The 25992-nt window shown below is 36.3% G+C and overlaps 3 protein-coding genes across 4 annotated transcripts; 2 read left to right on the top strand and 1 right to left on the bottom strand.

The window, feature by feature from the left end:
- Nucleotides 1–9717: 9717 nt before the first annotated feature.
- On the top strand, nucleotides 9718–11408 carry LOC132182972 (actin cross-linking protein, putative (DUF569)). The gene is made up of 3 exons (XM_059596348.2): nucleotides 9718–10474; nucleotides 10647–10935; nucleotides 11056–11408. Exons 1-3 carry the CDS (start codon nucleotides 9917–9919, stop codon nucleotides 11073–11075), a joined length of 867 nt encoding a protein of 288 aa, XP_059452331.1. The 5' UTR covers nucleotides 9718–9916; the 3' UTR covers nucleotides 11076–11408.
- A 51-nt stretch (nucleotides 11409–11459) lies between these two features.
- On the bottom strand, nucleotides 11460–13358 carry LOC132182970 (pentatricopeptide repeat-containing protein At3g28660-like). The gene has a single exon (XM_059596347.2). The coding sequence runs from the start codon at nucleotides 13314–13316 to the stop codon at nucleotides 11802–11804; it is 1515 nt and encodes a 504-aa protein (XP_059452330.2). The 5' UTR covers nucleotides 13317–13358; the 3' UTR covers nucleotides 11460–11801.
- A 1771-nt stretch (nucleotides 13359–15129) lies between these two features.
- LOC132183397 (FAD/NAD(P)-binding oxidoreductase family protein) lies at nucleotides 15130–22494 on the top strand. Of its 2 annotated transcripts, none has more exons than XM_059596828.2 (17): nucleotides 15130–15324; nucleotides 15410–15535; nucleotides 15624–15683; nucleotides 16664–16777; nucleotides 16851–16938; nucleotides 17929–18074; nucleotides 18157–18258; nucleotides 19356–19427; nucleotides 19501–19600; nucleotides 19667–19749; nucleotides 20228–20305; nucleotides 20397–20495; nucleotides 20577–20627; nucleotides 20710–20766; nucleotides 20882–20923; nucleotides 21717–21838; nucleotides 22193–22494. In XM_059596828.2, the coding sequence occupies exons 1-16, from the start codon at nucleotides 15181–15183 to the stop codon at nucleotides 21798–21800; spliced, it is 1446 nt and encodes a 481-aa protein (XP_059452811.2). In that variant the 5' UTR covers nucleotides 15130–15180; the 3' UTR covers nucleotides 21801–21838; nucleotides 22193–22494. The 2 variants fall into 2 exon arrangements, with proteins under 2 accessions (XP_059452811.2, XP_059452809.2); XM_059596826.2 differs by having other exon boundaries at nucleotides 22040–22494.
- Nucleotides 22495–25992: the final 3498 nt, after the last annotated feature.

Below are 25992 nucleotides of genomic sequence, written 5' to 3'. Positions count from 1 at the left end.
CAAAAAAATTCAATCAAGTTCAGAAACAATTTTCTGGGTATTAACAATTCTTCTCAACGCCAAGTTGGTGTTTTTTTAACAACCTTTATCTCTCTCTCCCAGACCAAATGGTGGCAGCTAAGTTTTGACATTTTGGTTATTCAAACTCTATGGTGGACTTTGCCGGAACACTCACACTTAGCTGACGGGTTGGCAAGAAAAAAAAACACCAAGTTGACCTTCAAACTTCAAAGCTAAATATTCTGAAAAAAAAAAAAAAAGAAAAAAAAAAAAGCCAACAACAAGTGGGTTTGATTCTGTTCTGTCTAACCAAAAGCAGTAAAGAAGACAAAAGTATAGTTAAATTCAGACTTACTCTATTTGTGTTGTCAGACACCAAAGAAAATTCCCAATATTCCCAGCAATGGAAACAAAACCAGTGCTTCTTTGGTCATATTATTTAATCATCAGAATTTTTGTTTTTGTTTAAAAAAAAAAGAGCACTGATTGGCAGCACGCGCGGGCGTGGCACGCCCAGTGCAAAAAAAATTTTTTTAGTTGATGTATTTCTTAGGTAATTAGCCAGCTAGAAATTTTGTTATATATTTGGTCATTGGTAATTGGTATTGGACAACTAGGGGTACTTGAAAATGCTTAAATCCAACTGTGGCGGAACCAGACAATTCATATTGGAGGTGCTGATAAAAGTTTTTTGACGATATCGAATGGTAACTTGCATAAGTAGGAGATAATAATTTTATTTTTTTTCTTCTTTTGTTTTTGGGACTTGGATAGGAAAACAAGAAAAAAAAAAAAAAAATTATTTACGGCACCCCAAAGCCTCAAGTGGCCCTGCCACTGAAATCGAATGAATTGTTCAAGAAACGCGAGAACACAATTTTTCTATTTCTCTCATTTTCTTGGTTCTTGCACTAAAATTGCTCGTCATTATCGCATAATGTTACACTTTGGACCTTTTTAAGATGAGAAATGTTATGTGTTCTTCTCATGTTCTCTTGGTATTTTTTCAACTGTGATGTGACTTTTAAAATTACTAATAGATTAAAAGTCAATAATGATAATATTAAATTTAACAGTAATTTTAAAAGTCACGTCACAGTTGAGAGAACACCAGTAGAACACTAGAAGAACGCCTAACATTTCCTTTTTAAGATCTTATGAACTTAAATGAGATCTTAATTTGTATTTTTAATTATAATAATATGAAACTTATTTTTCCAAACAATTTTTTGGCGGTCCACTCACCTACATGAACTCTCTCACGTAAAATTGTTTTTTTTTTTTTTTCCTATTTTTCTGTTATTGAAGTAACAGAACCTTAGCTTGGGCCCACAGTTGAAGCCTAAAATAGATTGAAAACTCTAAATGGGCCATGGTGCCACTAATCTCAATGGCGGGCTAGGCTTGAGCCTGGACTTTTGCACTTAGCCCAAAAAATCAAGAAAATGCCCAAAAAAACTCCAGAATGTTGAACCAACAATTCTGACACCTCCACTTAATTCCGCCTAGGACAATGCCTTGATCGGAAGAAAAGTCGGAGACTTCCCTCCGATGGACACCAAGGTTAGATGCAAAATTGATGCTGGGGTGGACATTTTATCCTTTTACCGCCTATCAATTTGCCACTGGCAAATGCAGATCAGCAGGCGAAAGAAAAAACAAGATTTTCGACTTTGTGAAATTGGAAGAAGGAAGGAAATATAAGTTGTTGGTTTTCTGACTCGACAAGACAACATAATTATAAAAGAAGTTAAAAATTCTTTATTCAAACTGCATCGTTTAACTCTTTGTTGATCTAAGTTAGTAAGGGTGCGTTTCAAAAAAAATAATTTGCGATTTTAAATCAAATTGCAACTTTAGGGTGTTTGGGATTGCGATTTTAAAAACGCAAATTTTAAAATCGCAAAAAAAATCTTCGATTTCTATAAGCTGATTAGAGGGTGCTTATTTGAAAAAGTGCGAATTTAAAACAAAATCACGATTTCTATTAAAAATATATTTTGCACAATAGTTACATTTTTTAGAACTGGAATGAAAAAAATACCAAGAATACTCACCTAAAATATATTAAAACCCTTCTTTCTTTCTTTTTGTCTTCATCATCTCTGTCTTGTTCATCCTTATTGGTAATTTGGTCATGAAACCGCAATTATATGCTAATGTTATTCAAACACTTAATTGATAAAAAAAAAAAAAAAAAACTTTTTAATATGTTTTACCAAACGCCTGTACGATTTTAAAAAGTAGCAATTTTAAAAACGTAATTTTTAAAAACGCAACTTTTAAAATCACACTTATTAAAATCGCACTCTCAAACGGCCCTAAGTTTTGCATTTATTTCATCAACCATCTCCAGAAACTGCAATTGATTAATGAGCGGTGTCTTTTAGACCGTCTTTAGTGTATTTTTTGTTTTCCTGCATTTTTTTTAGACAATTTTTTTTTTTAGGCTGAAGGTGTTTTGTGTATTCTATTTTATTTGAAGTTTTCACAAATCGGTGATTGTCCAAATTCCTTTTAAGATGTTAAGATGGTCTTTTTTTTCTTTTTTTTGTAACAACCTTTTAAGATGGTCTGAAATTATCAAGAATGTCCACATTTTCCTAATGTCGCACTACATTTTTTTCAATGTCGCACTAAGCTGTTCGCTTCTGTCTCTATATATATATTCTTTCAAGCTCGGTTTACTTTGATATAAAATAGTTTATGCCAGAAAATATTTTCAGGAAAGTCATTTTCTCTGAAAATATTTTATGTCGAAAACATTTTACGGCGTTTACCGTGCGCACGGAAAATATTATTATTATTTTTTTTTTACATATATATTTTCCAATAAGGTCCTTATCGGGACCTGGCTGGGACCCCGCCAGACCTGCTAAGGAACATGCCTGTGACTTGACCGAGACCCTCCCGAGACTTGTTCGGGAACCCGCCTAGACTCGTCCGGGACTTGACCGAGACCCACCCAGGGCTTGTTCGGGACTTGCCTAAGACCCGCTCGAGACTTGACCAAGACCCTCCCCAGACTTGCCTAGGACTTGACTGGGACCTACCCAGGACCCCGCCCAGGACTTGATCGTGACCCACCCGAGACTTGCCCAAGACTTGCCTAGGACCTCGCCGAGACCTGCCTGGAACTCGCTCGGGACTTTATTGAAAACTATATACATATATAAAAAAATATTAAAAATAAAATAAAATTGCTTTCCATGCGTGCGGTAAACGCCATGAAATGTTTTCGACAATGAAAATGACTTTTCTGAAAATATTTTCCGCCAAGACCTGCCCGAGTCTTAGTCAAGTCTTGGCCAGGTCCCGGTGAGATCCTGAGCAAGTCCCGGGCGGGTCCCAGTCAAGTCCTAGGTGGGTCCCAGTGGGGTCCTAGGCAAGTCCCGTGCGGGTCTCGGTCTGGTCCCTCTCAAGTCCCAGGCAGGGTCCAGGGCAAGTGCCGGTTATGTCTCGGTCAACTCGCTACGAGTGCCGGCTGAGTCCCGGGCAAGTCTCGTGCGGGTCCCGGGCAGGTCCTAGTCTGGGTCAAGTCTCAGGCAGGTTCGGTCCGGTCCCAATTAGTTCTTGTGCGAGTACCAGTCAAGTCTCGGCGCGGTCCTGGCAGGGTCCTGGGCAAGTCCCGTTTCGGGTTTCGGTTGGGTCTTGGGTGGGTCTTGGGCAAGTCCTGTGTGGGTCCTAGGTAGGTCTCATTCAAGTCCGGTCAAGTCCCAGGCAGGTCTTGGCGGGGTTCCGAGAGGGTTCTAAGCGGTCAAGTTCGGAGCGGGTTCCTACAAGGTTCTGGGCGGGTCTTGATAAGGTCCATCGATTTAAAAATAAGATGATCAAAGTCGAAATAAACACAAAAATCATTTCCTAAAAACGATTTTATGTGGAGCTTCAGTTGTTGTTTGTCATTTTTCTTCTATTAATTGTAATTCATAATGTTAATTGTAGTGTAATTTCCACAGGTAATTTTTTTTTTTTTTTTTCCTACTATTAGCTTACGTGGGGTATTATGTAATTTTCAAACGTAGTGCAATTTTTATGTAATTAGACAAGCAGACTAGGCCCAAAAAAATAATATAAATTGGACTATCTAACGTCTAATCCGCTAAGTTGTTAATTATCACTAGCAGATCAGGCCCATACAAAGCCCAAAACAATTCATTATAAGATTGCTAAAAGCCTCACTAACGGTCCCCCAAAAAAAGAATAAATAAATTGGGCGCCAATTCATTTTTTTGCATGCCACAGCACAGATGGAGAAAATTCTCTTCAGGCGGAAGAAGTCGGTTGTATTTCGACTCTGCCGACCGAACCGACTTCACCGATAACAAACCCTAAATTTAAGTATTTAACGCGCACACGCCAACACACGCACTTCATTTCTCTTTTTCTCCCACTTCCCCCGGTTTCTCTTCTCAGTCGAACCCACGGACATAACCTCACACTAAACGGCTACACACCACCCACCACCTGAAAATCTCTCCTCGGTAATCTTATCTACAGTCCCGGTTGCCGGATTTCGTTCAGCTTGCTAGAGTCGAGGTGAAAACTCTTAACCCTTTTAGCTTTTTGTTTGTTTTAGACGTTCTTACATGAATTGAAGCCTTTTTTAATTTTGGGAGTGTTTTGAATTTTGGTTATGGGTATTGTTTTGACCCAGATTTGATAGAGCGAAGATTTTGGAGGTCCGAATAATGTGAGTTGAGTTGATGAGTGCTTCAGATGAGTTTTTTGACGACTGGATCCTAGATTTTTAGAGATCTTCGTCAAGCCGACTAGCTCTGAACCCGACTGGGTCATAGAGTTCTTTGTGAACCTGATTAAACCTTTTACCGGATGTTAGTTTTCTTGATTTGGGGCTTCTGATGACTGGACCTCCAGGAGATCCATGTGGTTGAATGTTACAAACTCATGTGTTCACGGTTGAACCTTGTGTCCTTGTGGGTCTGTTGCCTTGTTGTCCTCTTTCTAGTGGGATTTTCTAAAGAAATAGTGTAAATAGGATGGGTTATGAGTGCTTAGGTGGGTCTGGTTGGGGTGAGCCCATTTGTAAATTAGGGGGTTTGTTCTTTTTGAAGAGTGTGGAATTGGAAAGAAATTAAGAGCTCTATAAGGTGTGTTCATGAATGAAATTATTTGGAATTAATTAGTGAAGGAGAGCATGCCTCTACAGGGATTCTGGGTTATACTGCTTTGGTATAGAGCACGCCATGCTGAGGTTGGTTGTTGGAAATGAAGTTTAGGCTTTATGGTTTAGTACATAGCTTTGTTGTTATGTTATTATTTTCACTTATGTTTTTCTTTCATGTCTCAATTTTGGGTTATTAGAAGAGATTGTATCTTTTGTAGGCTTTGACAGCTTGTTATTATTATTTTTATTATGCTCTAAGTAAGTTCTGTGAAGGTTTTTGAGGGACAGTTGATTTTATTAGCAAATGAAGTAAATAGCTAGTTAATGGATTTTTTTTTTTTTTGGAAGAAACATTGTTGCATGAAAGCATCTCATTAGCTTTGGAAATTTTTCATGGAACCATACTCTTCTTTATAAATATTATTCTATAGTCTTTTTACTTGATTATATATGAAAAAAGTAAGAACACGAAGCACATAGTTTTTACCGTTGCATTAGGGAAATGTATGAGATGTGAATCTGAAATGATGATTATTCTTAATTTGCCAATTAATGATTGATTTAACGAATTATTGGAAGTTTTTGTTGTGAAATATAATCTGGGCCATAAAGTGGTTCCTCTCCTTTTCACTTGAAATAGAGAGGATCTTGTTCCGATTAACTAGCATGTGTGGCCTTGCATCTATGTAATGCTTATTTGACGTCTTTGTAATGCTCATTTCATGTCCATGTGGCATACTAACCTGTGTGGACTTGGGGTATGATTCTATTTTGATTTTGGTTGGATATTGACTCACAGTATGCGTTGTCTAGTTTGTGACATATTGGATCTTTTTAATTGCCTCTGTTCTGTTATTTCCTGCTTGACAAATCTTATACTAAATGATGTAATCTAAATAATTTTGATCATAAAACATATATTTTTCTTTACCCTATTTTATTTTTGCTACTCACTAGCGTTAACTAATTTATATTTTTAACTATGATTTTCAGAGTTAGCAAGTGGACCCTCGGGTTGAGGTATGTAGTTACCTGGTTGTTGAGAGTTGATCCTTGGAGTCTAGTTGGCTATATGTTAACATTAGAGGTTTTTATTGTTTTGGTTTTCATTATGCTAGTTATTTGTTTATGCTTGGAGATTGAAAGGAGTTTGTGATTTTTAAGTGTGTTGCATTCAGATTATGTTATTAGGAAAATATATTTTATAGATGATTTAGTATTTTTATTTAATTTCTCTATATTTGTGAATATTTAATGGAGATGTTGCGTCAAAATTATATTGCTCGTTTTTGTGCAGATCTAGACACTCCAATGGCTTCCATATACAAAGTTGAGGATGTAGAAGAGTCTATTGGTAGCCAGGATTGCGCAAAATACCGTAGAAAAAATGGTCAGTTGGATAAGTCCCAGTTGAAGTTGAGCGATGAAGTTAAAGGCGAGGAGGATAGTATGAGTGATGAAGTTGAAGGCGAGGAGGATAGTATGAGCGATGAAGTTGAAGGTGAGGAGGATTGTACTAGGAACCTTATAATTGCAAAGTATAGGGAGAAAAAAATAAGGGAAGCGATTTCCTATATGATTATTGTGGATGAGTTCCCCTCAAGTTTTGTGGAGGGCCAAGGGTTCCAAAAACTTATCAAGATTTTTGAACCTAGATTTTCGACTCCTTCTCGCTATACAATGATGAGGGATTGTGTTAAGTTATACCTGGTGGAGAAGGAAACTTTGAGGAAAATGTTTTTGACTACTGGGCAAAGGGTTTGCTTTACCACTAATATATGGACTTCAGTGCAAAACTTAGACTATATGTCTATAACTGCTCATTTCATTGACTATGACTGGAAATTACAAAAAAAAATTATTTCCTTTCGTCAAGTTCAAGATCACAAAGGGGAAACAATTGGGAGGGAGTTGGAGGAGTGTATGCTTGAATGGAGTATTGATAGGATTCTTACAATAACAGTTGATAATGCCATCTCTAATGACACTCCTATTGATTGGTTGAAAAGGAGAACATTGTCATGGAAAGAAACTATTTGTGGCCATGAATTCATTCACATGAGATGTTGTGCACACATTTTGAATCTCATTGTCCATGAGGGTTTGAAAGATGTTGATGAGTTAATTATAAAGGTCCGCAGCCTTGTTAAGTATGTGAAGTCTTCCCCTATAAGGCTTGATTGGTTTAAGTCTTGTGTACGAAGACAAATGATTCAGTGTAATAATCTCTTATGTCTTGATGTTCCAACTCAATGGAACTCGACATATATTATGTTGGATGTGGCAGAGAAGTTCCAAGGGGCTTTTGAACTCATGCAAGAGGAGGAGAATGAACATCTCCTTAATGATGGGTTAGGAAAAGGGGAATTGGAGACTCCTACCTGTGCGGATTGGGATACTATTCGCAGCTTCGTCAAGTTTTTGAAGATGTTTTATGATGTCACATTGCACATGTCAGATACTTTATATGCTACTTCAAATCTACATTTTCAGGTACTCTTGGACATCCATGAACATTTGAAATCATATTGTCAAAGTGGTGATATGCTGTTGAGTAATATGGCACAGAGAATGAAGGTAAAGTATGATAATTATTGGGGAGGTATTGAGAAGGTTAACAGGTTGTTGTTTGTGGCTATTGTACTTGATCCACGCTACAAGTTGGTCGTGGTAGAGTTTTGGTTCAAGCAAGCTTTTGGCACTAAGAAGACACAGGAAATTGTTGGAATCCTGAGAACAGACATTGACCATTTATATGGGCAGTATAGTAAGTTTGGTGGGTGTTCAAGTGAGGTTAAGTTAAGTGTTGATCAGATAGAGGATTCTTTTTTGCGAGAATTCCATAAGTTTCGGGCCTCACAAAATTTGTTAAAGTGTAAATCAGAGATAGAACGGTATTTGATGGAGGATGTTGAAAGACCGACTGCTCACATTGATATTTTAAGCTGGTGGAAGGTAAATGCCACCAAATTTCCAGTCCTTGCCCGAATAGCGCGGGATGTTTTGGCTATTCCCATTACCACTGTTGCCTTTGAATCAGCATTTAACACTGGAGGTCGTGTGTTGGATCCTTTTCGGAGTTCATTGGCTCCGAAAACAATGGAGGCCATTATATGTGCACAGAATTGGCGGAAGCCTTCACCCATTAATCTGAGTCAGTATTTGGATGAAATTGAGGATGCAGACAGCTATAGGTTAGAAGCAGGTAATATTATTACACATCTTTCAAACTATATATTTGATATTTGTGAAATTAATAATTGTATGTTAGTCTTATGAATTATTTACAATTTTTCTTATTGTAGAAATGACTTCCATAACGCTAATTGACGAGGATTAATTGGTCACATGAGGTGTTGGCTCCAATGCAGTAAGTAAATTTTCTTTTTCTGTTTTGTATTTATTTAGTTAGGAACTTAAACTATTTTTTTTTTCATTGGCCTGTAGGAAGTTCTTGGTTGTTGGTACTATTGTTGGGGTTGGTTTCCTTGGTGGATGCTGTTGGTATTGCTGTTGGGGCTTGGTGTTGTGTGGTTGTGGTGCTGTGTGGCTGGTATTGCCGTTGGTTGTGTCTTCAGTTTGCTGTTTCGGTTTTAAACTTGTAGGCTGTCACTGTGTGGCTGGTATGGATGTTATAAATGTTGTAATTTGGCCACAGAGGCACTAAAATTTATTTAATTTGCTGGATGATTGTTTAGGATTTAGGCATGTAAGCCACAAAAATTAAACTTTTGATTTTTTTTTTTTTTTTTTTTGTCATTTAGGCCTTAGATTGTTTTAACTGGTTTTATGTATGCATTTTGCACTTAAGATTGTTGAACTATTGAACTGTTTTTAGGTTGGTATTTAGGCCTAAAAAGCCCAATGAAAAAAAAAAAAAAAAACCGTATAAATTCCTAACAAATAGAGTCCAAACAAGTCCCAAAAAAAAAAAAAAAAATGACATGTTAAAACATCTACCCCAAGAACAAATGTTAATGCTAGTTGTGAATAATTAGCACCATTTTCGTTGGTTCATGCTGATAGATAGGGCTGCCCCACATTAAGAATTTGGGATTATTATTAACAAAATAAAATCCAAAAAGCTTTGGAGACCAATGAGCTTATGAGCAGAAGGTTCGAGAGTAAGGCCTTGTGTTTTATAGTGATCTAAACCGTTGAAATAGTCGTACTTATGACTAGTAGCACCAGCATGATGCGAACACGTTTTTTTCTTTCTTAATTAGGTAATTAATATAATTACTCTTAGCCTTAGGGGAAAGTGGGGGAAGAAGAAAGCATCTTTGTTGAAGATAAATACAAATTAACCGGCCAAATGCTTAGAACCAGACATTAATTTCTACTCTAAATTACACAAGGCCCACGGGTAGGGGCTGCCTTAAGTTTTACGCGAGACACACACGGCAAAATACACCTATTTATTTAGCCTCCATACATTAGGTGAGTACCTGTAAAGGGAAGGATCGTAGATAATCTTTTCCTAATATCTTTCCACTTTTGATTAGTCTATCCTCGTGATTTGGACTTATTTATTAATTTTTTTGTTTTGAAGAAAAAAAAAAATTAACAAAAAGATCTGGATAAACCTTTCTGTCAGGCTTTCCTGTTCTGTCCTGTCCAACGCCATCAAACACTGTTTCAGATCATTTGGTTCTTCAAAATGGGGTGGAAACCATATCAAACACGGATATCTAACGCCCTTCTTTTCACGTTACATCTTTGTTAATGAATCATATAGTTTGAGATCTCTGATTTTACATACAATATTTGATCCTATTGCTTCAGACTGCTATGGAGTTCTTCCAAAAGGCCAAAGAGGTGCGTTTCCGGAGCCGCCACGACAAGTACCTATTAGCCGATGATGATGAAGAAACTGTATGCCAAGATCGCAACGGCGCGGTCAAGAATGCTAGGTGGACGGTGGAGATTGTTGAGAGTGTCAACGCTTTACGCCTCAAAAGCTGTTATGGAAAGTACTTGACGGCCTCCGACATGCCATTTCTACTGGGAATGACGGGCAAGAAAGTCCTGCAAACGCTGCCAAAAAGATTGGATTCTTCGGTGGAATGGGAGCCCATTAGAGAAGGATTCCAGGTCAGGCTCAAGACGCGTTATGGCCAATTCCTGCGCGCAAATGGCGGCGTTCCGCCTTGGCGGAACTCGATCACGCATGACATTCCACATAGAACTGCAACACAGGATTGGGTTTTGTGGGATGTGGATGTGGTGCAGATTCAAGTGCAATCTCTACCAACTCAACCGGCATCAAAACCCCTCAGTCGAAGCGATTCTTCCTCTTCAGAAGCAAGTTCCAAAATTGAACTTATGTCTCCTCAAGCCAGAGAAGAGGTTTGATTTGATTCTTTTATGGCGTATTTGATTGAGATTTATTATCACTTATATCTTGTCTCTTCGTGGAAAACAAAACATTTCATCATCGCAAGTTAATGTTTGGCAACAAATTTATGTATGGTGAAATTGAATTTAAATTGGGTTTATGTTGTTTGTTCTGTAAATGCAGTTGAGCGATGAGTTTGATGGTTCACCCGTGAAAAGTGAAGGCAGGGTAATTTATTATAATGTGGCTAATGAAAATGGAGACGTTGATGATGAATCCGAAGGACTTTCCTTTACATTCAAGGGGAGTATTGTGGAGGAGTTGAAGGAAAAGTTGAAGGAAGAGACAGGACTCAGTGATATCCTCGTGTGTTCTCGCAATCCCTTGAGTGGGAAACTTTTCCCCCTTCGCTTACATCTTCCTCCCAACAATTCTGATATGCATGTTGTTGTGGTTCCCTCATCATCAGAAGGTTAGTTTTTTGAATGCTTTGCTGCCTTGAAAATATGCTCTATATAGAGGAGATTTTTATATATGTATCTCTTCTTTTTTGACGTTGGTCTAACAATGTTCGTTCTGTGCACTTAACCAGGGAGTCCTACTGAACGTTAATCCGACTTTACATTTGTAGCAGAAGTTAAACAAAATAATGTATCTGCATATTGTGTACAATCATCTTTGGATCTGCTTGTACTAGCAAATAGAAATTGGGGACTAGCTGGATAAACTGTTTTCCATCATTCACACCACTAGGGCAAGGAAGTACCGCAAGTTGCACAGAAGATAACTGTCTTTCAAATTTGCTGCCAGGTTTCTGAAATTTTGTGCCTTGAAATGTTTAGGGATTCCTGAATTTTCATCATTTAGAGAGCTCTTATTATGGAAAACAACTTGTTCGGCAACTTTCTGTATCATTTTAAAAATTCATCTTTTTAGTTCAATATCTTTTCTAAGTTTATCCTTACTATGATGAGTATAAATAGTAAATACAAATCAATCTCCAAACACAAAAGGTATCTGTATCTGTTGTGTGAGAACAAATCAATGGATGGGCAATGGCTAGTAGCTAGACTTGGCATTGGGCATAACAAGTTCAATATACAGCATATTACTAACATTTGACAATATGTGGCTCCTTTAAATAAATGACATTTTGTGTGATAATGGTGGAATTTCCTAGAAACAAATCTACTGCACAGCTTCAAAGAAGAGAACCTGTGGCTGTAAGTGCAATCTTGCCTTAATTGGAGTATTAGCAATTCATTGAATAAGAATTTGCAATATCAAACTATATTTATTGCATCTATGCAGATCCTTTGGTACATTCTAACAAGGATCTTAAACTAACTCAAGGGGCAGTAGCTCTAGCATTGCACGTATCTGAGCTATATACAAATGAGATACGTCTCCTGAAACAAACTCATTCACCCTGCCATCCACCTCTATCATACTACAACCTGGTGTTTTCTTAAGTCCTCTATCACCGATCATCCTCCTTAACCTACGTGCATCTTCACCTCTCCGTACACCCAAATAAATGTTAGACAACTGAACATAAGCTCCATCTTCTTCTACCCCATCATCATTTTCTAGCACGAGAAGCTCTTCAACGGCAAGCTCTGCAAGATAAACATTATTATGAATTCGACAACCACTCAGCAAAGCACCCCATACAGAAGCAAGTGGCTTCATTGGCATTCTTCTTATGAGCTGAAGTGCTTCATCTAATTGACCCGCTCTACACAGCAAGTCCACCATGCAACTATAGTGCTCATGCTTGGGTCTAATGCCATATCGAGCTTCCATGTTATCCAATAGCAATTGGGCTTCCTCTTGGAGTCCTGCATGTGTGCATGCCATTAAAACTCCAAGAAGGACAACCCCATCCGGCCTCAGCCCATCATCTACTTGCATCCTCTCCAGGCAATGAATCGCCTTCCTAGCATAACCATGAACTGCCAACCCTCCAATCATGGCTGCCCATGAGAACACATTCCTTTTAGGCATTCCCACAAAGACTTCCTCAGCCATGTCTATACACCCACACTTGGCATACATATCAACTAGTGCCGTCATGACAAACACATCCAATTTCATCCCTTTCCTCTTCTTAACATACTCATGAATCCATTTCCCCTGCCAAAGCGCACCCATCTGAGCACAAGCTGTAAGCACAGTAGTTACACAAAATTCATCGGGCTCAACTCCAAACACCAACATATCCCGGAAAATCTTCAAAGACTCAGAAGCCAAATTACATTTAACATACCCATTCATAAGAACATTCCACTGAATAACATCTAAACAAGGAATTTCATCGAACATTTTCCGTGCATCGTCCAAAACCTTACACTCAGCATAAACTCTGATCACTGCTGTCTGAACATGACCATCAAAAAAAACCAATCCATTTTTTACTACCAAATTGTGAATTTGCTTGCTCAAAAGTACCCATTTGGCATTCGAGCAAGCCAAAAGAACGAAATGAAACGAGTGGTGGTCGGGAGCTAAGTTACTATCTTTCAACATGAGGTGGAAATAATGTAGAGCAAGTTGAGGCTGTGAACTACGGGAATAAGCTCTGATAAGGGTGTTGTAAGTAAACGAATTGGGTGCTTGAATTTTGCTGAACATGAGGGAGGCGTAAGAGAGGCTGCCGGTGTCGGAGAGAGCGCAAAAGGTGATGAGTTTGGCGATGGCGTAGTTGTTGTGGTGGAGACCGTGGGTGAGGAAGATGGCGTGGATGGGCTTGAGTTGGCGCATGGTGGTGCAGCGCTGCGCAAGGGACATGCACCGTTTCCATGCTTGGATGCTGCTTACCTTGGTGCTGTGTGGGAGGAGAAGGTGGGTCATGTGCGAGCATTACTGTGAAGGGCATGCGAGAGGGAACGGTTGGCGGAAACGGAGTTTCGAAGTCGAGTTCGAATGTCCGTTAAAAAGGAGGATTTTTGAAATTGTGATCTATGCCCGCCGGGTGACGACTTGCAGTTTGTGATTGGATTGACCGACCTGTAGTTTGCGTCACAATAGTGCCTATATTGCCCTAAGGCCCCTAATTATTTTTTTTCAAAAGTGTATTACCAAATTTACTCATTACCAAATTATCCGTAGGCAACAGTCTATTACCAAATTTATTAAAATGTTTTACAAATTTAAGTGGTATTTATCACATTAGTTATTAAACTGATGTGATAGTTCTTGTAGCTCAAGAGTGTCATATAAACAAAATAATTAAAGAGTGACTAAATTACTCATCTATTTTACTCTTTGAAAAAGTGATCGACTCACTCAAATCACTCTTATAGATTGACGACTATCCTCTTGAAAGTAAAAAGAGTGGTCAATCACTTTTACTAAACTTTTAACGATGAGCGATCGTACCATCCTTCAAGCTATTAGGGTGGTCATGACCACCCTTCAGAGCCATTGAGGGTGGTGGTTCAACCACTTCTATGAGCTATTGGGGTGGTGGTTCAACCACCCCATAAATTAGCCATAATAGATGCTTGAGCCACTTCTACAAATATTTGAGAGTAACGCGATTGACATAAGAGAGAGAACCTTAGAAAGTGATCGCATCACCCTTCAAGCCATCGAGCGGTCATTACCATATTCCATAGCCATTGAGGTGGTCATAACCACTCTCACGAACTATTAGGATGATAGTTTGGCCATCCTATACTCAGTTAAAAAGGGGTGGTTGAATTATCTCAAAAGTAGGATGACACAACTAACACAATATAGATGACAAAATTATTGATACAAGAAATGTTACATGCACGTGTAAGTGTACACTCCATACATAGAAATATAAATCAAGATTAAATTTAAAATTCAATAATAATAATAAGGGAAAATGTATAACAAATCCCTGAGTCAACCTTTCAAAATTTTAATATCCTTAAGTTTTTTTTTTTTTTTTTTCAAAAATTTAGTCCATGGATCAATTGAAATGACAATAAAATTCTTGCCGTTAAAATTTTGTAAAGACGTTAAAAAAATTCAAAATGCACTGTTTTACTCAATTAAAATATTAATTTTTTATTAATTTAATTAAAAAAAATTAAATTTAAGGCGCCACTACCCAACCCCTATGAGGTGGTCGCGAGTCACCCCAGGAGGGGTTTGGGGTAGCTCGCAGGCCACCCCTCCACCCGTTTGGAGGCCACCCCTCCACCCATGGGTTTTGGGGTGGCCTCCAAACCCCCAATGGGGTTGCCGCAAGCCACCCCATAGGGGTTGGGTGGTGGCTAGGGGTGGCGTTGCCACCCTTGGCCACCCTTAATTTTTTTTTTTTTTTTTTTTTTTAGATTTAATTTTTTAAATTAAATTAATATTTTAATGGAGTAAAACGTGCGTTTTGAATTTTTTTAACGTCTGTTAAAAAATTTTAACGGCAAAGATTTTATTGTTATTTCAATTGATCTAGGGATTAAATTTTTTTTTTTTAAAAAAAAAACTTAAAGATAATAAAATTTTGAAGAGTTGACTGAAGAATTTATTATACATTTTCCCTAATAATAATCTCATTCAAAGTTTAATATTTAATTTTATTGGTACCTGGCATATAGCATTTCTCGTGGGCCCGTGGGCCATAGCAGTAAGGCAGAGGCATTTTCCTAGGCAATAGCATACCACCCTGTTCCGATACCCATCAAATTTCCCCACCTGGCCTACTTATCCTGGTTTTCTCAAATTTTTAGCGCAGTAGTAACCCATGAGTTTCGCTTTGGCGCGCTTCATCTTTCACACCGGCTGGGTTTTCTCACAAGCGGCAAGTACCACCAGAAACTATGGCTTTCTCCTTTCAACCCCAAGGAAAAGAAAATTTACCGCAACTGCTATACCTGTAGCTCATAAGGTAATAAACGTACACATTTTCTCAGGAACCAAAGAGAGGGAAAAGGGCTTGATTTCCTTTTTTTTTTTTTTCTTCCCCTTATTAGTCAAATGAAGGGCTGTTGGTGGTAGTTGGGGGTGGAGCAGCTGGGGTTTTTGGGGCAATTAGAGCAAAGACCCTTGCGCCTAATCTGAAAGTGGTGGTTGTTGAGAAAGGGAAACCTCTGTCAAAGGTTTGTGTTCTGCTACATATTCTTGGACAATCCCGCTTTTTTGGTTTGTTACTCATTTCATTTTGTTTTCTAATGTTATTGTTGTCAGGTGAAAATATCTGGAGGTGGCCGGTGCAATGTCACAAATGGGCACTGTGCTGACAATTTGGTGAGGACTTAATGTATTATCATAGCATAAGCGGAAAAGTGTATTAAATGAAGTTATGGGTGAAGTTTTATAATGAAATAGCTCACACTTTTTGGCAACATATAGCGCTCAAAGTTTGAGAGTAGGAATGGTATTATTGTTACTCTAATATTCTGCATTAATGAAATGCTAGGTGTTGTGTGGTAGTAATATTATTAAGGGATTGATGTGTTCGTACTTAACATTTTTGTTTAATAATTTTTTGCAGAGACCGTGTTTCTCTTGCTTCAGTTTTATGAGAAAAATTTACTAGAAATTGGTGATTTAACAGAGCTTTGTCTGTTTGGTTAGACCTGGCCTTAATTGATGTAAATCATATATTTGGTAAGTGAAATTGTTGGCTGCATGTTTTTTGTGTTTATGTGAATAGGGGGAATTTCACCATCTTTGATTGCTCAAAGAAATTGGCTCCTACATTTATGTCCACTTTCTTTAATTCCATGTATTAATACTAATATGCTCAGAAAAAACAAAATGGAGTAATCCCAATAATGAATTATCATGTGCCAAACTCTGTGGAATATCATTTGTAGTAGTGTCTGAAACTCTAAATATTATTTAATAACTTATGCATTATCTTTTCTGGGTGTCGACCATAAATATTTTAGTAGCTGAAGAGGCATATAGAAATCCTTAAATAACATAAAATTCCAAGGTTACTAAATTTATTTTCGTTCATGCCTGGATAGGGAATTAATTAAAATTGTAATATTTCCCAGTTCTTATCATAATACCCCTCAACTGTTATCTAGTAGTTCTGTTAAAATGTGAAGAGTTTGTGACCTAGAAAAAGAACAGATTTATGCATATACCAGGGCTTTCCATTACTACCTTTATAGCACTCTATGCCTTTTTCCTAATTGGTTCACTGGATTAAACTTTGTATTTTGATGTTTCCCTACAATTTTACATGATGTTTAGAATTATGAATTTGTTCTTAGATTCTGGCAGAACATTATCCAAGGGGTCATAAAGAACTGAGAGGATCTTTCTTCAACATGCATGGCCCAGCGGATACTATGTCTTGGTTCTCTGATCAGGGGGTGGAACTTAAGGTTTTCTACAAAACTGCACGTCGCTTTTCATTTATTTACTATGCATGTGTAATCTATGTTTATCTGCCCATAGATTGAGGACGATGGAAGGGTATTTCCCGTCAGTAACAGTTCTTCTTCAATAATTGATTGTCTCATGTCCGAAGCAACGAAGTTAGGAGGTATGCTTATTTACAATTGTTAACTCTTATTTTTCTTGCTTGAATAGGTTGTGGTGGTATGCCTTGGAGTCTACCCATTTGTATCTACCCTACACAGGGTCTTGGGTTCTGGGGGCCTGAGGTGACTGCAATAAATAGGATCCAATTTGTAAATTACCTTGTGTTTCTTATGTAAGTGTCCTATGTTTTTCCCTTGATTCAGCTTTGCACTGAACCATAATATTTAGGGATTCAAAAAACAAATAGAAATCATCAATCAAGTTGTGAATGCCTCTGAAACAATTTCATCAAATGGCCTAGGTCAGTGGTATGTAATTTACTAAGTTTAATCGAGTTCTTCAAATGCAACTGATCCAGTGTTATTTATTAGTGTCCAAATGATGGTTTTGCTTGATGTCCTGGTTACTTAATTTGTACAATTATAATCTCCATGCTTAGGTAATAGTGTTCATCTTTGGCTCAATGGCATCAACAAAATTAGAAAATCTAATCAGTAAAGATTTCTCTTAATACTTTTTACGACCAAATACTCAATGTAGACTCAATAGGGAGGATTTCTTTTTTGAATGTGGGATAAAGATTAACAGTCCTGGCATCTGCTCATACACTGTATGCAATATGCCAAAATCCTACTTTTCTGACAAAATGAAGGTTATTGTGATTGTAACAGAAGGGACATTTGAGTAATAGCCTGCTTCTTTTAATATATTGATAGTCCTCATGCCTTACAAAAGATATTTATAGTAGTTTATGAGAGGAATAAAATACTGCTGCATGATTACTTAACAACCTCATTGTGTTGGAATACCAGACATGAAGTCCATAATTTTGTAAATTGTCTTCTCTTGATTAATGACCAGCCTGGTCAATTTCTGCTCTAGTTCAATGCTTGTTGAGTAATGTTTGCTTTACAGAACTTGAGTAATAGCCTTCTCAATATATTGGTATATATGTGAGCCGTCAATGCTAAAATGTGAGTTCCTCAATCAGTTTCTCTGCAGACCGGAAAAGTTGTGACAACTGCTTCTGCTACTGGTGATGGAAAATTCATCCTCAAGATTGAGAAGCGAACACTCAGTTATGTCGAACATGTTGATGCTGATTATCTATTGATTGCTAGTGGTAGTAGTCCGCAGGTTGTGATGAATAAATGGTTTATTTCTATTGTCATGTATGTGGATTATACTTCTTGGTCAATTGTTCTTGCTCTTCCTACAGGGTTATAGTCTTGCAGCTCAGCTTGGTCATTCTACTGTAGATCCAGTGCCAAGTTTATTTACTTTCAAGATTGAGGATCCTCTGTTGGCAGAGTTGTCAGGGGTAATGTTTATTTATTTTTATTTATCCTCACTCTACCACTTGTTTATGATAGCTAGCAAGATCCTGTTCATTGTTTCTTACGCAACTCATGTATTCAAGTGAAGAAAAAAGTTCCTATGAGTGCTTCTTTACCTGACGAGTCACTGCCATATTTTCCATTTCTCAAGTTAACAGTACAAGAACTAGTTGAAAATATGTCAATATTTTAATTTTCAGTAAATAGTGGTAATTTGGAAAAATATAGTTATGCCAAGTAATGGTTACCTGAATGATAAAGTATTCATATCTTAATTGCTCTCTTCATTCCATACTGTTGGTTCTGTTTAGAAGATTCAACTTTTTACGAGAACATCGTTTAATACAATGTCTTTCAAATGAAAAGGTATAAATTTCCAAGAACTACCATTTTTAATTGAAATTCGAATAAAACAAATGAAAAAGGGTTATTGCCTGTCAAATAAAATAAAGGTTTAGTTCAAAAAGTTAATAAAATTCTATTTACTGACTTTTCAAAGTTGACAATATTTTTAGAACATTTTAAAATGGAGTAAAAGACCAACAATATGGGATGGAGGCAATGTTGATTAAGGTGAGTATGCATTATTAGTTGCAAACTAGTGAATCCTGGACTGGTTGCATTAGTATACTAGTACCATTGGGGATGTGGAAGTGTGGATCGCATAAAGTATGATGATTATAACTGGAAAATCATCTACAAATTTGCAGAAGTAGTTGCTAATTTACGCAAATTGCATAAATTATAACCTGATAATCACCTCTGCTCTGAGGAACTTGTTCCATGCTTAAGTTATATTCAAACCTTGATGCTTCTATGTAGCATCTGCAATTAATTGACCATCTGACAGTGTGGAGAACTCATGAATTTTGCTGTTCTGGTTTTTATAACATGATACTTGTTCTTTTCTTTTTTTTCTTCCTAATCATTATCTTTGTGATGACTTCAACTTGCATGACATCTATCATTTGTGTGCTTTGAGGATTACCAATTTATAGCTGCTTGATGATGATGGTGTTATGGTCATACTTAATGATAACTGCAAAGCTCAGTCCATTTTTCTTTTCTATTTCAATGCCAGGTGACAATCCCTAAAGTTAAAGCGAAACTGAAATTAGAAAATGTCAAAAGGAACATACCGCAGCTAACACAGGCATACTTCTCTCATTGCAACCATCTAAATACTCAATCATGTGTGTTTTGTGACAATTGTTTTTGAATTTTAGGTTGGGCCCATGTTAGTCACACATTGGGGACTCAGTGGGCCTGTAATTCTTAAGCTATCTGCTTGGGGGGCCCGTGATCTGTTCAGTTTAGGCTACAAAGGTAATGAAAGTTTTTTCTTATTTTAATTTGATTTGTCTTTACTGCAACTTGATATTTTTTATGCAGGGAGACTTATAGTGGATTTTACACCTGACTGGCATATAGAAGATGTGAAGTCCATCCTTAGTAAACACAAGAATCGGTTTGTGGTAATCCTGGATGTTATGTTAAGTATTTATTCTAAATACAGCTGGAAGTCGGTACTAGTTTCTTTAATATATGCAATAGTTGTTGCCAGTTTATGTTAATTCATGGTGACACAACTTTCTGTCAGGGTTCTCATCCATTGATGTAGAACTGTAATTTAAGGTGGTGTAGGAATTTAAATGTGGAAAGTATGGTTATATAGCACTCAATTTAGCAACTCATCCCAAATACTTGACATTAGCTAAGACTTTGGCATTATAAAGTATAACAATCTTGTGTTAACATGCTTTCTAATAGGTATTACTTAGGTTGGGTAAGAAACTTTAGTTCAAATATAAAGTCCCACATAAGATGTCCCAATCTTTCTTGTTGACTACTGTCATTTCCTTTTTGCTTAGGACTGTAACATAGTAAAGATATTTTGCTCTTTGTTTGTACTTGAATTGATGAGTGCTTAATTTTTCCTCCACATTTCTGCAGAAGCAAAAAGTGATCAATTCATGTCCTTCAGAATTTGGCCTTGTCAAGAGATTTTGGAAATATATATTGGATCGTGAGGTTTAATTGTTGTTATAAGTTGAAATATCATATGTTGTCTTCTAGTGAGATTTTTTTCAGAAGGATGATACTTTTCGTTCTTCATATGCAGGGTGTATCTGGAGATATGTTGTGGGCTTCCATTTCTAATAACTCATTAATTTCTGTTGCTTCTCTGTTAAAGAATTGTACTTTCACAGTGACAGGGAAGGTAGGATTAACACACCAACTTTTCTAGTTCTTTATATTTGTCATGCTTTCTTGAGATGATATGCATTCTTTCTTGGTGAAGGGTCAATTTAAGGATGAATTTGTCACTGCTGGAGGTGTACCGCTTTCTGAGGTTCTCTCTCTCTCTCTCTCTCTCCCTCTCCCTCTCTCTCTCACACATTGTAAATATAACTGCTTTTCTTGCCTCTATGAAGATCTCGCTGAATACAATGGAAAGCAAAATACATTCGCGTCTATACTTTGCAGGGGAGGTAATGTTCTTTGGTATTTCTTGGCTTTCGATTCACTCACTGTCACTTACACTGCAATCAAAAAAGACCCTATAAAGGCCCATTTCTGGCACTCAAAAGGTTGAACTATCTGCAGGTACTGAATGTTGATGGTGTAACTGGCGGTTATAATTTCCAGGTAAAGCATAATATTAACATTTAGCTGTTACATGTTGATAAGGTATACCTCATAGCTCTTCTTGTAATGAAGTCATTTCCAAAACCAACAGTAATATGTCAATTTGTTGTTACCGGAAGCACTTCCTGGTGTATTGCTCTTATAGGTTCAGCTTTCGATACAGCCACTGCATGTAGAGTTTAACCATACATCTTGTAATGGAGCCATTTCCAAAACCAACAGTAATATGTCAATTTGTTGTTATAGGAAGCACTTCGTGGTGTGTTGCTCTTATAGGTTCAGCTTTGGATATAGCCACTGCATGTAGAGTTTAACCATATGATGTGTGATTGTCTATCGTCGAAGTGGGCTTATTTCTTCCTTCCTAGAAACTTATATACATAAGATGTTTCATGCATTTTGCTTTGCAGGAAAGATGATCTTTGTTTCTTTCCTATATATATATATATATATATATATATATATATATATATATATTTGGGTTTTTGGTCATGCTAGGATTTGAACCGCTCTTCATGTGGTTGTTATTTACCACCTAGCTAAGACACACTATGTCCTGAAATATATATATATATTCCATACATTTTGTTTAACATGAAAGGCAGCCCAGCAACCCGTTCAACAACAAAATAACCAATGTCACCCAAAATAGTACTCAGAACCCTCTTAGCAAGTTCGATCTTCACTTTTGCAACTTATGTGTTTGATTATTATTCAGATCATCTCCATCCCTCCCTGTAAGGAACAAGATATTGTTCAATTCTCATTGGGCCATTAATTTTTCCCTTTTCAGAATGCTTGGTCTGGTGGATACATTGCGGGAACAAGTATTGGAAAATCAGCACTTGGTGCCTATCTTCAAGAGGGAGTTCCATGACAAACATTTGGCCATGCCTGCTGCTGACTTATTAATTGGTTAGCTTCCTCACAGAGAGCATGTTCAAATTGTTCTGATAAAAAAAAAGAAAAAAAAAAAAAGAGTTTCTCTTCAATTTTGATTTTGATTCTCAATAACAACTCCCCCAATGTCCTACGATATCAGTTGATTGTTAATTTTTTTTTTTTTTAAAAGAAAAAACAAAACTTTTAATAGTCAGAGCCATGTTTTTATGTTAGGCATGCATGATGCATCTGAAGCGTGCATTCAAATGACTTGGGGCTTTACCTCATTCCACAAGCAACATAACAATTACTTGCCGTATCATCTGGGCCATCTTAAATCTATTTACCTGTCACTTCCAACGGAGTTGACTAATATTACCCGTGCAGTTGGTTAATATCGGCGAGCGCATAAAATGGTTAACAAAGAGGAGCTGATGTGGCATTGAGAATGATGGTTGGATTTTCAACGAAAGAGACAATGTAAAATTGAAATATCGAGGTAAAAAACAATGCCATTCTTGTTACTTGTCAAACTTTGACCCAGTACGTAATTTCCTTCCGAGCTTGAGATGGTAACAAATTATATCCTTTTAGATTTTTAGTTCTTTCCTGCCTCTGCCGCCCATTGTTGCATGGGTATAGGGCTGTTAATAGATAGAGACGTTCGCTAATAGGCTTGAGTGTAGTTTAGATAGACTCGACTAAGTAGTTAAGTTAATATATACTAAGTTACTAACTAGAGCTAACTAAATAGTTAATATACTATTAACTAGTTATAACATATTTAATTATATGTTAGTGTATATTAACTATACTATTAACTAGTATGTTAATAACATAACTAATTAGGTAATATGTCATGTACATTAATTATAATTAACTATATGCATGTGCAATACATTAACATTTTAACTAGTTAGTTGCCCTATATAAATATTAAAGTACGTAACTATATACATAAAAAATATAACGCATGGTTAGCTATAGTTATATACTATAGTAAATAATATGCTTACGTATTATATTTGAGAGGGCTAAGGTTATTCTCTAGATGTGGGTAGCTTTGATAGGACAAAGGTTTGGTTGGGAAAGTCATCGGAAGGAGGTGTGGTGTAGTGAGAAGCTCGACTCAATGGGAGAGGGAGTATAGGTGCTTGGGGTGTGGTGCGGCGCAGATGCACGTGTTCTATTAAGCCCAAGTCAAGAGACGGACGAAGGGGATTGATTCGATTGAATTGAAATGTGCTTACTGCTTAGAAGTTTAGGATTTAATTAAGTTAGTGAGTTCTTCTCGCAAATTTCGAGGAAAGTTGTGTATATTACTCTTTCTATTAACTTTCGTTATCATTCTCATTGTTGACTATCCTTTAATCCTAAAAGCCAAAAGAGAGAGAAGAGCCATTTTATGTTTATATAATATGATTGCATAAACAAACAAAAACAGAGGAAGTTACGGAGAAGAAAGCATCATGAATATGACTAAGATATATATATATATAGGTTTTAAATTCTATTTATTAATCATTGTAATGTTATCCAATAACTTCTCACCAAATTAATATTTTGTCTACTGTTGGACTGTATGTCTTTTATACACTTTTTATATAATATTTGAGTAATGTTAAGTACCATCTTTTTACCCTCTTAAAATTCTCTTAAAGCTGATGTGACTTTTAAAATCACTATTAAATTTTAGATGAATCATACTTGAATTTTGATTCAATGGTGATTTTAAAAGCTACATCAGCTTTAGGAGGATATTAGGAGGATAAAAAGATGGTACCTAGCATTACTCATATCATGTAATTCAAATAAATGGTCAAAATTATAATATTGAAGGATAACTCAGTAAGATTGATTTGGCATATTGACCCGACCGTTTATTTGAACCATAGTATATCTTCAATTATTTAATCACTTGAGACAGAATATGCGAGAATCCCATGCACACGGAGGAATGGGGTTCTATAGCAAATATATATATAAATTATGTGGCCCAACATGGGTTTGACAAAATATTAATCTAATGAAATATTATTAGATTAATGTGTAAAAAAATGCTAGCCATATGTATAATTTGTGCATCAATTGCCTATGCAAATGTGGTAGTGTGCATTGGCACTACCATGTCAGTCTAAAAGACTTCGCATGGACGTGTTATTGAGGGGTGGCCACCAACCACTTTTATGGGTGCAGACCACACCCTTGAGATAAGGGGGGTGGTGGTCACTTCCCACCAAACCTTCAAGATTGTTGCAATCACTAAAAGTGGTGATTTTATGATTTTTTTTTTATTTTTTATTTTTTAAAAATGTGGTTAACGTGGTAGGGATCCAAATTTCTACCAATTGTTAGCAATTTGGGTAATAAACTTGAAAATTTCTATGGGACTTACTATTCAAGCAAGAGCATGGGTTGCTTGAAATTTATTAATATAGATAAGTCATGTATTTGCTGTTCAAATTACTAACAATTCGAACAAGAAAATTATTAAAAATTTCTATTGATGTGACAATGTCAAGCAAACTCGTGTAAGAATAGGCTTAGTCATCCGGAAAAGGATCCTCTCTATTTCAAATTCCTTTCATTTTCTTCATTTAGTGCATTTTGAATGATAGTGTTATTCAAAAGTTTTAATGATGGTAGTATACTAAATGTACTATCCTTCAAAATGCACTAAATGAGGGAAATAGAGGGAATTTGAAATGGAGAGGATCATTTTCCAGTCAATTTGTGTATGGCACATTGGGAGCATTTAGTTCTATAATATCACCCTTGTACCATTCCTGGCTTTTGGTTATTTATTTATTTTTTCTATCTGGTTTCTACTTTGGCTGTAACCAGACGTTGCTACGTAAAGTTGTTGTGATTCATGAATGTTTAAATATGTTTTATTTTTTGAAAATTAGAACAGAAAGACTTAGCCCATTAAGACTGAAGATATGCACTGACCATTCTAACCTTGCTATACGAAGAATAAGAACATTAGAAATTTAAATAGATTGTGAAGAAAGAACCATGAAAACGACCAAAAGGATATGCTTGCTCCATCTCCTAAGCATAAAGTTGGATATTCTAACACCCAAAGTCAATGGAAATCTTGCTTTGATTGACTAATGTCTGCCTATAGGTTATAACTTATAATTGCTAAACTTTACAATTGTTTAAGAAGGTAGACAAAAACATTATGGGGTTTTGGTAAGAGGTAAAAAAATTTGGGTTTAATCCCGCACTAGGAATTTTTTTAATTACCTAATACATTACTTTAGTGGGTGAAATCATGTATTGAGATTCTGGGCCGTTCAGCTCACACAATAATAACAATTATTTTATTTGGTAGGGACCTATTCATAAAAATGACTATTCTCTTACAAAAATGAATACCTATTTCTCTAAAAAAATTAAATGAATAATTATTTTTAAAATAATAGACAATGTTTTCTGAAAAAAAAAAAAAATTTATTATTTTCAGTAATAACTGTTTATTTTTTTTAATGGAATGCCAATTCCCATATTAAAGGAGGCTGACTATGTTAACATTGGCTTTAAAAAAGGAAGTGCTATGGAACTATAACATATTTGATTTTGATTAATGTGATAAAAAAAAAAAAGTAATAATATTTTGTATGAAAAAGTGAAAAAAATTGTTTTATAGTGATTTTTTAATTTAAATAATAATAAAAAATTATTGATATAATATAAAAAGTAAAAATGTTGAAGGTTAATTTTTTTTAAAATAATATAATTTTTATTTTTTTATTTTTTTGGCCATGGGCAATCAGAGGCTCAGAGCCTTAAATCTCCGAGGTGAGGTTAAAAAGTCTTACTTAATGAGGGTCTACATCATTAAGAAAAAAAGAAAAAGTAACACGTAAAAATATTATTAAAACAAATAAAATGGTGAAAATGATTGGCATCTCACCGTCTTGGCGTCTTCCATTGAACATGTCCAATCCAACAAAGATTGAAGTAAAAAAAAAAAAAAAGTCAGAAATACTATTTACCCTCGCTGGTTTTCATGGGCTGGTCAACCGCATGGTCCCCACCCCCAAAACCCGAGGCTCCGAGCCACTGATTAGTCTTTTGACCCTTGCTTTCGCTTTGAATCTTTTTTAATTTTTAATTTTTTTTTAAATTTTTTTTATTAACTGTGGTCCTTAATTTTTAATTTTTTTTTTAATTTTTTT

This window comes from Corylus avellana, chromosome 5, assembly GCF_965113065.1.
Source record: "Corylus avellana chromosome 5, dhCorAvel1.hap1.2, whole genome shotgun sequence".
In the NCBI taxonomy this organism is placed as follows: domain Eukaryota; kingdom Viridiplantae; phylum Streptophyta; class Magnoliopsida; order Fagales; family Betulaceae; genus Corylus; species Corylus avellana.
Note: the sequence above shows the minus strand (reverse complement) of the source record. Positions and strands in the feature narration are given on the sequence as shown.

Coding starts and splice junctions, on each gene's coding strand:
- LOC132182972 (XM_059596348.2), top strand. CDS start 9,917: ATGGAGTTCTTCCAAAAGGCCAAAGAGGTGCGTTTCCGGAGCCGCCAC. Junction 10,475..10,646: donor CTCCTCAAGCCAGAGAAGAG/GTTTGATTTGAT, acceptor CTGTAAATGCAG/TTGAGCGATGAGTTTGATGG. Junction 10,936..11,055: donor GGTTCCCTCATCATCAGAAG/GTTAGTTTTTTG, acceptor GCACTTAACCAG/GGAGTCCTACTGAACGTTAA.
- LOC132183397 (XM_059596828.2), top strand. CDS start 15,181: ATGAGTTTCGCTTTGGCGCGCTTCATCTTTCACACCGGCTGGGTTTTC. Junction 19,601..19,666: donor GTTCAGTTTAGGCTACAAAG/GTAATGAAAGTT, acceptor TTTTTTATGCAG/GGAGACTTATAGTGGATTTT. Junction 20,628..20,709: donor GAGGTGTACCGCTTTCTGAG/GTTCTCTCTCTC, acceptor GCCTCTATGAAG/ATCTCGCTGAATACAATGGA.
- LOC132182970 (XM_059596347.2), bottom strand. CDS start 13,316: ATGACCCACCTTCTCCTCCCACACAGCACCAAGGTAAGCAGCATCCAA.